The sequence below is a fragment of the Salvelinus namaycush genome, chromosome 3 (assembly GCF_016432855.1).
Source record: "Salvelinus namaycush isolate Seneca chromosome 3, SaNama_1.0, whole genome shotgun sequence".
Taxonomy (NCBI): Eukaryota; Metazoa; Chordata; class Actinopteri; order Salmoniformes; family Salmonidae; genus Salvelinus; species Salvelinus namaycush.
Window position 1 is genome coordinate 61462797 of NC_052309.1, and position 16778 is coordinate 61479574.

Genomic DNA, 16778 nt, shown 5'->3' on the forward strand with positions numbered 1-16778 from the left:
ATGAAGAACTTCAGTCGGCTATTTTAGACTTTTGTATTGAACCAGTTTCGCTCCCTTCCCTGACATGCAGATGACCCTAATCAGTGTTAGCCCACTGAGCTAAGGCTGGCAATTAGGCATTCAGGTCACAGGCATGGTTACTTTTTATGCGAAAAGACTTCACGGAAGCACTTCTGCTACAATAGTATACTGTCAAGAGGTCTTGACCTCAGTGGTACACTAAGTTTTCAGGTGGCAGCTCAAGGGTTTGAGTTTGAATAAGGGGGTACTTATTGGACTTGGCTAAGTGTCAATCTGACACAATTGTAATTAGTAGTGTATGTTTTCTTTACTGTCAAGATCACCTCAACCCTGAACTGTCAGTCGATTGAATTACCACCACGCTCCACCTATTGACTGACTCATACAGTAACTGGGACCAATATTGAAGTATCTTATAATTAGTCTAAGAATTTGTTCTGTCAAATTGGAACAAATCACACCATCAAATAGGCCACTATTAAACAGGACGTGTTCAGAAACATCCAATGAATGAAACATCCTATCTTATGTCTTTTAGTGTGAGAAATATGTACATAACAGATTGAATACAAACATCCATTTTCTTCTGCAAACGTGGACGGTTTTGCTGCAGTTTATCACTCAGATGAGAGAGCAGCTCCGCTAGATGAATTGGGAGACTGAATAGACATGGAGGAGAGAAGGCTGACTGCTGTGCTGGAATAATGGGTGTGCACGCAATAATGGGTGTGCACGCCACGAAGGGGAGTGCACGGGACAAAACTGGCCATGGATTCTGCTGACGCTCGGTGCATCCCTCTTCCACAGTCTATGCCTAATCAATCTGAAGTTAGAGAAGGGAGAGGGGGTAAATTTCATAAAGAGCTTGCCTAACAGGGAGATTTTTTTTTTTATAGCACCTACAGGCATTTACACATCAGAAGTAGGACCAGGCATGTTACGTGTCACAAAAAAACATTCACGTTCAACCCAGTTTATTTGAATACATTTTTGGTCCATTTGCAAACTCTATATTGTAAGACTAATGTAAAGCAGTGATGTCAAATCTAAAGAAACTATACATGATCAATAACTAATGAGCTAATCCATATTTTGTATCTAGTTCTCTACTATATTTTCCTCTTTATATCCTGTTTGTTCTGTCAATGTGTTTCTTCAGTGCCTGAATATGTGACTTGACTTCTTTCAATTTGTAAGCAGGAGATGCCCTCTCTCTCTCATTCCACAAGCACCCAGCCTTATTTCCATCCAAATAAGAATCGATCCCTTGCCGTGCACCACCCTCCCTCCATGACTCTCCAGCGCTCACGGTCACAACCCCACTTTTCTCCTTCTGTCCTCACCGTGCAAGAACAGCCCACAGAAAATACATATGTTTGTAATATAGCAATAAATAAGATCAAATATCATGGTGATTTGAGTCAGTAGGTGCAGGACACCTTTCCTATTTGGTCAGAATTTGAGCCTGTCTAATTCCTTTCACACAATTTCTTAAAAAAGAAATCACACTGTTCATACAAATTTAACTCTATTGACTGTTAAAGTTCTATCTCTAAGGAATTATTCCTCATCGACGTCAAGGCCACATTCAATTGTTCATCATGTTTCTCCTGGTAAAAGGAAGAGGCAAGGCACAACCATATAGCATGAAATATGGTGAGAGAAGACTTAAGAGGTGATAGTGAGTGAATGATATTGAAAAAGGAAGAAGGGGGGTTATGAAACACTTGGCATAATGTCAGGCCTTCGTTCTGCATCAGTGACCCGGTGAAAGGAGAGGGAGGGAATCACGGTGAGGTGGGGGAGGGGCTTCCTCCCTGATGGACAGGAGAAGGGACAGAGGAAGACAGCAGTGCCAGAGGAGAGAAAAGAGGACCGAATCTCTGGCCAAAACAGAAAAGATTACAGGATAAGAAAGGGACAGGGAGTAAATGATAATACATAAGATACAAGGGTGTGTTGTAAGAACTAGCAAGTTGTGTGTAAAGAGAATTCGTCCCCTTGTTACACACTGAAACCAATAATGTTTCACATTTCCTTGTTTATGAAGGGTTAAAAACAAAAACGATTGGGACCTGGTTTTAAAACAACCAATTCAATGGTCAGAAAGTAAAAGACAAATTCAGATAATTGCTGTTAATGTAAAAATCATTCACTTTTTTTTTTACAAGAATGTATAGGTAAATAAAGGAAAGCTGGTATCGTACAAATTAGCCCCAAAAGACATCCACTGCAGGTGAATATTTTCTACATCTTTTACTATAGGTGAATATTCATAAACTACTTAAATAAAAGGGTGAGATCGCCCTCTGGTGGCCAACAGCATACGTTTTGTAGGGAGAGTGAGGTCTCAGTCCCAAATGGCACCCTATAACCTATATAGAGTAATACTTTTGACCAAATTAGTGCACTATATAAGAAATATGGTGCCATTTGGAAGGACACCATAGTATAGTGGTGGAATAGAATTAGAATAGATAGAAAGTTATAGCAGAAATAATCAACATTCATCCCATGAAGAAAGATACCAGAGAGACTATTATTTACAAACAACCACACAAGGCACCAAAGAGAACAGCTAACTTAGGGAGCCATGGGTACAGAGTTAAGACACATAAATACCGAAAACACAGAGAAAAAGCCAGACTGATCTTTCTCCTATTGGCCATTCATTGAGTGAACCTGGACGAGACGAAAGGTTACAATACAGTCATTTCAATTAAAGGTGTGCTTTGTCTTGCTTGTACAAAGCCAGAATTCAGTCTGCTTAGTTCTCTTTTTTGCCATGAAAAATCTAGTATGGTTGTACCGTGATTCTGTATTGTGACAACCCTAAGACAGAGGTACTAGGATGATGCGTTGGTTGATACAGAGGGTGCGGGTCCTGCCAGTAGATCCCTGACTGGGTCAGAGGAGAGTTCCTGGAATCCCACATCAGCCGCTGATGGGGGGGGGGAGGGGGGGATAGAAGTACACACTTAATACACGATCACAACAGATACATAGAATTTACTTAAACACCATTTTTTTTTAAAGGGGCAGTGCAGTTAAATTTTCCTGTTTATAAATATTTCCACACTGAGGTCAAAATAACAGTGACATTTTTTTAATTATGATAATGCACTTTTTGTAAGAGCTATTTGAAAGAAAATGCCTGGAATTTCAGCCCGTTCAGGTGGGATGGAACTTTTGGCACACATGACATCATCACATGGTGATCTGCTTATAAAAGACCAATGACTTTTCATCCTGGTAGGCTCTAGACCATTCTCTCAGGATTGCAAGCAACTATATTGAAATTTGCTTCCTAACGCCCACACAATCAGACTGAACATTTCAACGGCCAAAGAAGGCTCTGCAAATTAAATGATCCAAATATAAGTGATTTTTCATTAAATAAGTGATTTATTAGACATATAGTGATGATTTAAAAATAAAGACAGCATGGGGTCTTTAATAAGTCAAGAAAAGTGTTCAGCTGGGAGTAAACATTTTGAAACAGAAAATATTTAAAAAAATATACGGTTTTGCAAACATTCTGCCCTACTGAACACAACCCTGAGAACCACTATATCCATTCATCCACCCAGACAGACATATCCTTACCCAATCTGCAGCTTGTCTCCTTCACCAGTAGCTGAGACTGTTCAAGTATGGACAGCAGCTCCCTGACCATCTTACACTGGGTGTCCATCTATGGAGAAAGATAATGTTTTTTTTTATTACATGTAGAGCTAGCAAACCACATTTTAAGAAGGTGATGTGAGCTATTCACAACTTGAACAGTAATAAAAACACCAGCCTTCGATATGCGCCTATCTCCAACAAAAGCCAGGGCAGCTCCGAGGTTGATGCAAAAAAAAGCTTGAGCTAGGACTGGCAATATGGCCAAAATATCATACCAAAATAATTTTTGTATTGTATAATTTTTTTAAAAATAGTAACATTTCTAAACATGCTTTATGAGTGGTGCATGCATCTAGCGTGGCAACATATAAAGTACCAGTCAAGTTTGGACACACCTACTCATTCAAAGGTTTATTTTTTACTATTTTCTACATTGTAGAATAATAGTGAAGACATCAAAACTATGAAATAACACATATGGAATCATGTAGTAACCAAAAAAAAGTGTTAAACAAATCAAAATATGTTAAATATTTGAGATTCTTCAAAGTAGCCACCCTTTGCCTTGACAGCTTTGCACACTCTTGGCATTCTCTCTACCAGCTTTATGAGGTAGTCACCTGGAATGCATTTCAATTAACAGGTGTGTCTTGTTGAAAGTAAATTTGTGGAATTTCTTTCCTTCTAAATACATTTGAGCCAATCAGTTGTGCTGTGACAAGGTAGGGGTGGTATTTCAGAAGATGGTCCTATTTTGGTAAAAGGCCCAAGTCCATATTAAGGGCAAGAACAGCTCAAATAAGCAAAGAGAACCGACAGTCCATCATTACTTTAAGACATTAAGGTCAGTCAATGTGGAAAATTAAGAACTTTGAAAGTTTCTTTAAGCGAAGTTGCAAAAACCATCGAGCGCTATGATGAAACTGGCTCTCATGAGGACCGCCATAGGAAAGGAAGACCCAGAGTTACCTCTGCTGCAGACGATAAGTTCATTAGGAGGTACCAGCCTCAGAAATTGCAGCCCAAATAAATGCTTCACAGATTTCAAGTAACAGACACATCTCAACAACTGTTCAGATGAGACTCAGTGAAATCATCAATTGTTTTATATTGTTCAATCAAACTTTGAATAAAGTGACTGGGCACTTTGAATACAGTATTGTTTGACATGACAACGAGGGGTTCATGTGACAGGGTAGGAACCAAAATATTGGTCAGCGTTTCTCAGGGGACGCTAATTAGATGTTACATTACATGTCCTCTTACTTGATGTAACTAAAATATTAATGCCTTGCCTATTCCTCTTGGATTTAGAATATACTGTTGTACAAACACACTGGTCTTAGCACAGATAGAACAAGGAGACAGGTATTTCACCGGACGTATAAATGTCAATGGTAGTGAGAGGAAGCCCACTGGCCGGCATTGGGAGAAGATGGAACGGGATAGATTTTGGGTGACATTCCGCAAACACTCTCATTAATGAAACATTTGATTTCAATAGTTTTCTGTTCCCAAAACTATAATCTGTTATGAACAGAGTGGACTAAGTTTTGTAGACTTTACCCTTTGCAAAAAAAAAATATATATATTTTTTTAAATCGTGTTTAGGAGTGCAAAGGCGAATTGAGTTATTGCACACGCGCACTTCAGAGTAGGCGTTCCCTAACGGAAATATGCAGATGTATATTAGAAAGCACCAATAGGATTTCGCTTCCTTGTGCTTGGCTCTGCCCACTACGACTCATTTGTTCTCATTGGAAACGACAGGCTGTGGCCCATCTTGGTTTAGTTGTAAAAATCTTTGGTATCAGGCTGTATTAGCTAGCTAGTAACTCGTGGTAGAGCAAAAGCTGCTCTCCTTGAGTGAAAATGAGCTGGGTGTGTGTGGAAGGAGAGAGAAGACTCGAGTAGCAAACGGAGTAAACTATAAAAACAGACATTACACACACATGAGTGAAGTAACATTTAAACAAACCAAACATTAAAATACTGTTAACTAAAAGACCCAAACCGGTCTGTGCATCAATACCAGTATATAGTCAAATACAATATACAGCCCAGCCCTAGCTCAGGCTATTAATGGACGTTTTATGTTAGATTAATTCACACACACAAGGGTGTAATAAATATTGAGAAAAATAAATTGCTCTACGCTGAAGGCAAGTACGAACACTGTTCACAGACACATTAGCTGTCAAAAAAAACATATTGCATTGGAGCTACAATGTGTGCACTGCAGCTAACATCTGAGGGGTGAATCCTAACTTCCACTACAATTCTAAATTTGACTGAAGTCTCCTATTGACATAAATGCATGACTAAATGAAAATTTGACTTAAATGGAAGATAAGATTTGCCCAATAGAACATTTTAAATCAACTCCACATGCCTTTTTCCTGGACACAAAAAGCCAAATACCAGACTACAAAACCATTTCAACAGAGATTCTCCAATGAGCTTGCTTTTAGTCTAGGACTAGGTCTAATCTGTGTCCAAAAAAACGTCCCCAAGTGGTATAATACTAATTTGTCCGTCTTACCACCATGTCCATAGTGGACAGTACGGGCTGCTGTCTGCAGAGCAGGCTGTGGTAATCAGGTTTCTTCTGGATGAGCTGGCTCTGTGAGGACTGGGCCAGGCAGCTAGGGTCTAATGTCACCCCCTTCTCCTGGCACTGCTCCACTTGCCTGAAAATGAAAAGAAGAAGATATACCGACACATTTACACTAACCAAAAACCATGGCCCTAAAATGGGCTGTAGCCAACTCTTGTATCGTGATGATGCCATTCTGAACAATGAACAAACATTGGGGGCAGATCAGCTTTAATATTGCAGATAGACTTTAGCTTCCATCAATGTAATTGCATAATTTACAATCTCCGTATATTTTTTGTACCAGTCAAAAGTTGACACCTACTCATTCAAAAGGTCTTTCTATATTTTTACTATTTTCTACAATGTAGAATAGTCAAGACAAAACTATGAAATCATGTAGTAACCAAAAAAGTGTAATATAAAATCAATTTTGATTTTTGAGATTCTTCAAAGTAGCCACCCTTTGCCTTGATGACAGTTTTGCACACTCTTGGCATTCTCTCAACCAGCTTCGCCTGAAATGCTTTTCCAACAGTCTTGAAGTTCCCACATATGCTGAGCACTTGTTGGCTGCTTTTCCTTCACTCTGCGGTCCAACTCATCCCAAACCATCTTAATTGGATTGAGTTGGGGGATTGTGAAGGCCAGATCATATGATGCAGCACTCCATCACTCTCCTTCTTGGTCAAAATATCCCTTTCACAGCCCAGAGGTGTGTTGGGTCATTGTCCTGTTGATAAACAAATGATAGTCCCACTAAGCGCAAACCAGATGGGATGGCATATCTCTGCAGAATGCTGTGGTAGTCATGCTGGTTAAGTGTTCCTTGAATTCTAAATAAATCACTGACAGTGTCACCAGCAAAGCACCCGCACACCATCACACCTCCTCAATGCATCACGGTGGGAACCACACATGCAGATATCATCAGTTCACCTACTCTGCGTCTCACAAAGACATGGCAGTTGGAACCAAAAATCTTGAATTTGGACTCATCAGACCAAAGGACAGATTTCCACCGGTCTAATGTCCATTGCGCGTGTTTCTTGGCCCAAGCAAGTCTCCTTTTCTTATTGGTGTCCTTTAGTAGTGGTTTCTCTACAGCAATTCAACCACAAATGCCTGATTCACACAGTCTCCTCTGAACAGTTGATGTTGAGATGTGTCTGTTACTTGAACTCATAAATAATTTATTTGGGCTTCAATTTGAGGCTGGTAACTCTAGTGAACTTATACTCTGCAGCAGAGGTAACTGTGTCTTCCCATCCTGTGGCGGTCAAAGTCGTTGAAATTTTCCACATTGAGTGACCTTCATGTCTTCAAGTAATGATGGACTGTCATTTCTCTTTCCTTATGAGCTTTTCTTGCCATAATATGGACTTGGTCTTTTACCAAAATAGGGCCATATTTTGTATACCACCCCTACCATGTCAAAACACAACTGATTGGCTGAAACGCATTAAGGAGGAAATAAATTACAGAAATTAACTTAAGGCACACCTGTTAATTGAAATGCATTCCAGGTGACTACCTCATGAAGCTGGTTGAGAGAATGCCAAGAGTGTGCAATGTGAGCCATGACCAGCCTTTCAAAGCACTTCATGGCTACCGACGTGAGTGCCACGGGGCAGTAATCATTTAGGTAGGTTACCTTCGCTTCCTTGGAGACAGGGACTATGGAAACGCTGCAATTAGTTGGTTGTAATTTTGGGTAGAGCAGACATTTCCATATATTTTTGCTAGCTGCATGTGTGACATAACTCCACCAGTCCTATTTATGATATAATTTACCAACTTTCTATGGCTCATTTAAAAAAATAATTCTCAAATATCGTTTCCTTTTCAAATAACCAAAAGTGAAGTAACGGGGAAAATGCCATTCTTGAACATTGGGTGAGACATTCTTACTAATTTGCTAGAGAACCAGTTCGGATTTATGTATAACTTTTGTATGACTGACGCCTTTAGAGAGAGGTCTAATGCTTTAATATTTAATCATTTCTGCCCTCCGAATTCATATTCATTATATAAATAGGCCCTTTTAAAATTTGTCTGACTTGCCGCTCCAAATCAAATATATATTTTTTTGCCCATAGAATAATAATAAAAACAGGTCGCTAGGTGTAGGCAAGACCATAAGCAAATAGGTAAACTGCGATATGACTAGAGTTAATCAGGGTTATTTTTCCAGGAATATACAGGTGTTATCCTTCCCATGGTTGCAAGATCTTATCTATTTTTGCTAACTTTCTACTAAAAGTTATTGGAGTCAGATCATTTCTCTCTTTTGGGATATGTATACCGAGTATGTCCACATCAACCGTCAGACCATTTTATTGGTAAACTACATGGTGAAGTAAAAGTCGTATTTGTTTATGATCCAATACGTAATATAGCACACTTATAATTTGGTTGTAATCAAGAGAGGTTAGAAAGAGGATCTAGATCATTTATGAGGCTGTGGAAGGATCCAAATTGTGGATTTAAAAGAAAACATGATTCATCAGCGTACAATGACACCTTTGTTTTCAAGCCCTGGATTACTAACCCCTTAATATCATTGTTGGATCTGATTAACAGCTATCATTTCGATGGCAATAATAAGAAGATATGCTGATAGTGGACAACCTTGTTTTACTCCTGTTGACAGTTTAAAACTTTGAGAAGTAGCTATTATTTACTATTCTACACATAGGGTTACTATACATAACTTTAACCCATTTTTATAAGAGATTCTCCAAATATTCCAGGCATTTATATATTATAAAACTCCAGTCATACTTTATCAAAGGCCTTTTCAAAGTCAGCTATGAATACCAGGCCTGGAGCACCAGGCACACGAGAAGACAAATCACTTTATTGACAACCCAAAACTTGGGAGCATGGCGAGTGCAGAACGAGAGTGAACGAGTGCACGTAATTTGTGTGTGTGAATGTGCTCACCTGGCCAATTCTTCAGCTTTACTCCGATGCTTGTCTAACAGGGACTCCCAAGATGCCCTCTCAGCCTGCAGCCTGAATCACAATCACAATTTTTATTCATTGCGTACACACACACACACACACACACACACACACACGGAATCAGTTACCTGTGTATAGCCTTCCTGGTCTGCTCCAAGGTGTTCTGCATTGCAGTGTCACTAGCGAGAAAGAGACGTCAAAAGGGATTCATAACAGATGACAATGAATACAGAAAGGCCTGGACTAGAAATAAAGGACAATACAGAAGAATGACAGTCCTTTTTCTCTAGGGCTGTGCCGATATCAGAATTGCAAAAAAAAAATCCATGGCAAAAATGAAAACCCGAAGCAGGCCAAACTCTTTGGTCCTTTAAAAACCTGCTGTATGTAAAATAATGTGTTTTGCTTGGGGGGGAAAAATACATGAAACTCTGATGCTGTTTGTTTCCAACATTAGGGTTGTTTTCCTAAAGAAGTTAAATCTGCTTCGGGTTTTGTTTCCTTGCCACGATACTGACAAGTATTGCAATACTCGTATTGTCCCGGCCCGATTTCTCATGTTAAAGGATCAGGAAAAAGTCCGTGCATAGAATAGAAAGGGCAAAATAGACTGCCCAGGAAAAAGGTAAGTATGTATGCTTAAGGACGTTAGGTCAGTGAACAAAATGAGATTGACTAGAGACAGCATTACCTGGCTGTGCTTGTGGGAGGTTGTTGACACTGTGGCTCACTGCGTAGGTCTTTGGCCAGGCAACACCACCCCTTCTGTACATCCTCCACTGAGACAGGGAAGAGAAAGGTAGTAATGAATGATAACACTATTAGACAATACTTACAGTGCATTCGGGAAGTATTCAGACCTTGACTTTTTCCACATTGTTACATGACAGTCTTATTCTAAAATAGGTTAAATAGTTTACCCCCCCCCCCCCCCCCCCACATCAATCTATACACAATACCCCAATCTATACATAATGACAGAACAAAAACAGGTTTGTCGAAATTAGTGATGCACCGATGACATTTTTGGCCGATACCCAATATTTTCCTTGCCCCGCCAAAAAAGAAACCGATATAAAAAAATATAAAAAATGCGGCCTTAAGCATTCTAGTACAGTTAAATAGTAACACACACATGCAGCCGTTTAAGGCATTGCATCTTAGTGCAAGAGGCGTCACTACAGTCTCTGGTTCGAATCCAGGCTCTATCACATCCGGCCGTGATTGGGGGACCAGTTTCTACTGGTCAATGTTTTCAGACTGGTTCTACTTGTGCTAGCTAGCTACGCCAGAAGTTTCAGTCCAACAAATAATGCTGTGTTACCAACGTGTTATTGTAAACACATTGTTCGTGGCTGGTGTTTGCAGACTTTTTTGTACAGCTTTGACAGTGTTAATTGACATGTGTCTTTTTGGACACGCAAATACCTAAACAGCGTTCCATTGTATGTTGTGAAGCTAATAGCAGTGACACTATTAATTCCATTATTTTGGCGTTAACAGATTTCGCCTTGAGTTGTCTTGCTGAAATTTTCTTACTCTTTCAAATGACTGCTCGATCCCCACAGCAGACATTGTGGGCTAGGTTAGGAATGCTGGGTTGCACGTGTAGAATTTTACGTGGCGTCATTACGTCATGTAGCTACGTTATATAGGTATGCACGTCAGCTTTGACATCGGTTTTGCACATAAACTAGACAGACATCGGGCCGATACCGACGTTGGCATTTTTAGCTAATCTAGGCCGATTCCGATATATCGTGCATCCCAAGTAGAAGTGTTTGCAAATAAAAAAACAAAGTATCACATTTGCATAAGTATTCAGACCCTTTACTCAGTACTTTGTTGAAGCACCTTTGGCAAATATTACAGCCTAGAGTCTTCTTGGGTATGACGCTACAAGCTTGGCACACCTGTATTTGGGGAGTTTCTCCCATTCTTCTCTGCAGATCCACTCAAGCTCTGTCAGGTTGGATGGGGAGCGTTGCTGTCCAGCTATTTTCAGGCCTCCCCAGAGATGATTGATCGGGTTCAAGTCCAGGCTCTGCCTGGGCCACTCAAGGACATTGAGACTTGTTTCAAAGTCACTCCTGCGTTGTCTTGGCAGTGTGCTTAGGGTTGTTGTCCTGTTGGAAGGTGAACCTTCACCCCAGTCTAAAGTCCTGAGCACTCTGGAGCAGGTTTTCATCAAGGATCTCGCTGTACTTTGCTCCATTCATCTTTCCCTCGATCCTGACTAGTTTCCCAGTCCCTGCCGCTGAAAAACATTCCCACAGTATGATGCTGCCATCAACATGCTTCACTGTAGGGATGGTGCCAGGTGGAATCCAGAAGTGACGCTTGGCATTCAGGCCAAATAATTCAATCTTGGTTTCATCAGACAGAAGAATCTTGTTTCTCATGGTCTGAGAGTCCTTTAGGTGCCTTTTGACAAACTCCAAGCAGGCTGTCGTGCCGTTTACTGAGGAATGGCATCTGTCTGGCCACTCTACCATAAAGGCCTGATTAGTGAAGTGCTGCAGAGATGGTTGTCCTTCTGGAAGGTTCTCCCATCTCCACAGAGGTACTCTAGAGCTCTGTCAGTGACCATCAGGTTCTTTGTCACCTCCCTGACTAAGGCCCTTCTCCCCCAATTGCTCAGTTTGGCCGGGCTGCCAGCTCTAGGAAGAGTCTTGGTGGTTTCAAATTTCTTCCATCTAAGAATGATGGAGGCCCCTGTGTTCCTGGGGACCTTCAATGCTGCAGAAATGTTTTGGTGCCCTTCCCCAGATCTGTGCCTCGACACAATCCTGTTGTGGAGCTCTACAGACAATTCCTTCGACCTCATGGCTTGTTTTTTGCTCTGATGTGCACTGTCAACTGTGGGACCTTATAGACAGGTGTGTGCTTTTCCAAATCATCTCCAATCAATTGAATTTACCACAGGTGGACTCCAATCAAGTTGTAGAAACATCTCAAGGATGAACAATGGAAACAGGATGCACCTGAGCTCACTTTCAAATGCATTTCGAAGTATACAGACCCTTTGCTCATAGCAAAGGGTCTGAATACTTGTGTAAATATGGTATGTTTTTTGTAAATTTGCAAACATTTCTACAAACCTGGTTTCACTGTCATTATGGGGTATTGTGTGTAGATGAAAAAATATATTTAATACATTTTAGAATAAGGCTGTAACATAACAAAATGTGTTAAAGGGGAAGGGATCTGAATACTTTCCGAATGCACTGTATGCCTAGCGCACTGCACTCAACTTATTTATTTTCATTTAACTAGGCAAGTCAGTTAAGAACAAATTTTTATTTACAATGACGGCCTACCAGAAGGCAAAATACCTCCTGTGGGTACGGGGGAATATAGAACAATACACACATCACGCAAGAGACACTACATAAAGAGAGACAGACAACATAGCATGGTAGCAACACAACATGGTAGCAACACAAAACATGGTACAAACATTATTGGGCATAGACAACAGCCAAAGGGAAAGAAGGTAGAGACAACATTACATCACACAAATCAGTCACGACTAGAGGCTGACCGATTATGATTTTAACGCCGATACCGATTATTGGAGGACCAAAAAAGTCGATACCGATTAAATCGGACAATTTTTATTTATTTATTTGTAATAATGACAATTACAACAATACTGAATGAACTTATTTTAACTTAATATAATACATCAATAAAATCAATTTAGCCTCAAATAAATAATAAAACATGTTCAATTTGGTTTAAATAATGCAAAAACTAACTGTTGGAGAAGAAAGTAAAAGTGCAATATGTGCCATGTAAGAAAGCTAACGTTTAAGTTCCTTGCTCAGAACATATGGTGGTTGGTGGTTCCTTTTAACATGAGTCTTCAATATTCCCAGGTAAGAAGTTTTAGGTTGTAGTTATTATAGGACTATTTCTCTCTATTCGATTTGTATTTCATATACCTTTGACTATTGGATGTTCTTATAGGCACTTTAGTATTGCCAGTGTAACAGTATAGCTTCCGTCCCTCTCCTCGCTCCTACCTGGGCTCGAACCAGGAACACATCGACAACAGCCACCCTCGAAGCAGCGTTACCCATGCAGAGCAAGGGGAACAACTACTCCAAGTCTCAGAGCGAGTGACGTTTGAAACGCTATTAGTGCGCACCCCGCTAACTAGCTAGCCATTTCACATTGGTTACACCAGCCTAATCTCGGGAGTTGATAGGCTTGAAGTCATAAACAGCGCTTGAAGTCATAATGGGCGCAATGCTGGAAGCATTGCGAAGAGCTGCTGGCAAAACGCACGAAAGTGCTGTTTGAATGAATGCTTACGAGCCTGCTGCTGCCTACCATCGCTCAGTCAGACTGCTCTATCAAATCATAGACTTAATTATAACATAATAACACACAGAAATACGAGCCATAGGTCATTAACCTGGTCGAATCCGGAAACAAAACGTTTATTCTTTCAGTGAAATACGGAACCGTTCTGTATTTTATCTAACGGGTGGCATCCATAAGTCTAAATATTCCTGTTACATTGCACAACCTTCAATGTTATGTCATAATAATTTTGGCAAATTAGTTCGCAACGAGCCAGGCGGCCCAAACTTGCATATACCCTGACTCTGCGTGCAATGAACGCAAGAGAAGTGACACAATTTCACCTGGTTAATATTGCCTGCTAACCTGGATTTCTTTTAGCTAAATATGCAGGTTTAAAAATATATAGTTCTGTGTATTGATTTTAATAAGAAAGGCATTGATGTTTATGGTTAGGTACAGTCGTGCAACTATTGTGCTTTTTTCGCAAATGCGCTTTTGTTAAATCATCCCCCGTTTGGCGAAGTTGGCTGTCTTTGTTATGAAGAAATAGTTTTCACAGTTTGCAACGAGCCAGGCGGCCCAAACTGCTGCATATACCCTGACTCTGTTGCAAGAGAAGTGACAAAGAAATTCACGTTAGCAGGCAATATTACCTAAATATGCAGGTTTAAGAATATATACTTGTGTATTGATTTTAAGGAAGGCATTGATGTTTATGGTTAGGTACACGTTGGAGCAACGACAGTCCTTTTTCGCGAATGCGCACCGCATCGATTATATGCAACGCAGGACACGCTAGATAAACTAGTAATATCAACCATGTGTAGTTAACTAGTGATTATGATTGATTGTTTTTTATAAGATAAGTTTAATGCTAGCTACAACTTACCTTGGCTTCTTACTGCATTTGCGTAACAGGCAGGCTCCTCGTGGAGTGCAATGTAAAGCAGGTGGTTAGAGCATTGGACTAGTTTACCGTAAGGTTGCAAGATTGAATCCCCGAGCTGACAAGGTAAAAATCTGTCGTTCTGCCCCTGAACAAGGCAGTTAACCCACCGTTCCTAGGCCTTCATTCAAAATAAGAATGTGTTTTTAACTGACTTGCCTAGTTAAATAAAGGTGTAAAAATAACAATCATAACAATAAATAAATAAATACGGCCAAATCGGTGTCCAAAAATACCGATTTCCGATTGTTATGAAAACTTGAAATCGGCCCTAATTAAATCGTCCATTCCGATTAATCGGTCGACCTCTAGTCACAACTGTCAGTAAGAGTGTCCATGATTGAGTCTTTTAATGAAGAGATGGAGAAAACGGCTGGCTGCATTCAAAATACAGCACCGAACATTGGATGTTTTTTTTTAGATGTTATAATCCAAAACCACTACTTTTTTGATAGACGTACAAGAATCCTACCAACCTTGTGTCTGAAGTGACTCTAAACTGCCGTTGGGTGTCGTGCTCAGTGAGTCTTGTAACTTCTCAACTGCCAGCTGGAGACAAAGAGGAGAGAGATGGGACACCCAGAAAGTGAGTTCAATTGTCAGCCAGGATCACATAGATGTTGAAATAATCTACAGGTTGAAGTTAGCCTGACCTTCAAAAACACACACCCTAGCGAATTGTAATCACTTAAACATACCCTCATAGAAGCCTCCATCAGTTTCTCCAGCCTCTCCTCCTCGGGTAGGGATTGGCTGATTGACCTGCATAGAGCTGGATGAGAGGCATTTAGACAGAAGCTTAGTGTTTACCGGTTACAAGAAATTATTTTGTAAATCACTAAGCCCCAATTGTGCCTTCTTCCCTTACTCCCATTCATTGTTGTTTAGGGTCAACCTGGGATAGGTAGTTGACTCTATCCATAGCTCGGAAATAGTATATGTTTTACGGCTCAAGAAGACGTAAACAATACTCTCTATCCAACTGGACGCTCTGACTAGTGTCACCCATCCCAGACACCAAAACCAATATTGTTGACATTGAAAAATACAAGTTTCGGGTCTCACTCTGGGAGGTGTTGGGGAGGGCAGGGAGAGAGCGTCGGCCCCTGGTCGACCTCCTCCAGGATTTCCTTTGCGTGCTGCTGGGGCTCAACGACCGACCCTCTGTTAGACCACCCCCCTCAGGGTCCCTTCCCTGCCCCTCTCCACTAGAACACGGCTCCAGTGCTGGCTCTATCTGTACCTCTGTTGATTCTGACATCTGGGTGTTGGTGGAGGCAGGAGTGTGTCTGCGGGGAGATTTGGGGTGAGGAGCTGCTGGGCTTGGACTCCCAGGGAAAACTCTTTTAAGTCCCTGCTGAGGGATTTCTTCTTGGTGGACCTTGATCAACAGACAAAATGAGTGGGCTTTTAGATCATTCCTATGTTATCGTCAGTGGTATGCTAACTTCATAGCTATCATTTTAGTAAGTTATGTATATTATATTGGCCCTTATGTGCAACCAAATCTGCCTAGACCACAACACAATCAGCTGTTGAGTGTCTTACCTTCTTCTGGTGTTCAGCAGAACTGTCGCAGCTGCTGCTGATGACATCAATGAAAAAGAGAGAAAGACCAACACAACCACTGAGCACAGTTTATGCTGAAATGGCTAGTTAGCTGTGTATCAACGTGGCTAACACTAGGACTACTTTAAAATTGGCGTATTGCAGGTGTTAGCTACTAGCTAACAACGTTAGTAGCCAACGTAAGCCGGGCAGTGAGGTCGGAGGTTAACGTTAGGAAGATACTCCTTTAATGGAAAACCCAATACGAGCCCCTGAGATAGGACGCCAATAATTCACAGCAAAGCAGTGAACTTCAGACAAACTTTCAGTGACGTTAACTAAAAAGATACAAACCTTTCCGAATGCTCTCCAGAATGAATATCCGCCATTTTCTTTTTAAAAATCTGCCCGCGCACAAACAAAATCGCCCCTCCCATGTACAGATAAGCATGTCGGGAAATGTAGTGTTGAGCGACGTGGCCCCCTATGAACATCTTTGGACTACTTAGGCTCTAGCTACCATTTCTCTGCATGAGCCGTCCCTTAAGCGTTTTTTTTTGGGACGAGTTGCGGTCTACTCCTCTCAAGATAACAACCTAATGGTTACCATAATTCAGCTTTTGAAAAAAAACATAGTTTTTAGCACGGTTTGGCACCAAATGGAATCTGAGGTGGCCCCATGTTATTATACTGAACACAAATATAAAAGCAACAAGGAAATCAGTCATTTGAAATAAATAAATTAGGCCCTAATTTATG

At 40.7% G+C, this 16778-nt stretch overlaps 1 protein-coding gene across 2 annotated transcripts; it reads right to left on the reverse strand.

Annotated features, from left to right (window-relative positions):
* Positions 1–984: 984 nt before the first annotated feature.
* LOC120044452 lies at positions 985–16463 on the reverse strand. Of its 2 annotated transcripts, none has more exons than XM_038989100.1 (11): positions 16374–16463; positions 16020–16053; positions 15537–15852; positions 15170–15243; positions 14948–15020; positions 9903–9990; positions 9340–9390; positions 9191–9262; positions 6191–6338; positions 3628–3715; positions 985–2962 (listed from the first exon to the last, which is right to left on the reverse strand). In XM_038989100.1, the coding sequence occupies exons 1-11, from the start codon at positions 16454–16456 to the stop codon at positions 2868–2870; spliced, it is 1122 nt and encodes a 373-aa protein (XP_038845028.1). In that variant the 5' UTR covers positions 16457–16463; the 3' UTR covers positions 985–2867. The 2 variants fall into 2 exon arrangements, with proteins under 2 accessions (XP_038845028.1, XP_038845029.1); XM_038989101.1 differs by having other exon boundaries at positions 16020–16056; positions 16374–16420.
* Between the last annotated feature and the right edge of the window lie 315 nt (positions 16464–16778).

Bases quoted from the DNA above. Each gene is read 5' to 3' on its own strand.
- LOC120044452 (XM_038989100.1), bottom strand. From the start codon at position 16,456: ATGGGAGGGGCGATTTTGTTTGTGCGCGGGCAGATTTTTAAAAAGAAA. The intron at 15,853-16,019 runs GTAAGACACTCA...CTGTTGATCAAG, and splicing joins CTGCTGAACACCAGAAGAAG to GTCCACCAAGAAGAAATCCC. The intron at 9,263-9,339 runs GTAACTGATTCC...ATTGTGATTCAG, and splicing joins ACCAGGAAGGCTATACACAG to GCTGCAGGCTGAGAGGGCAT.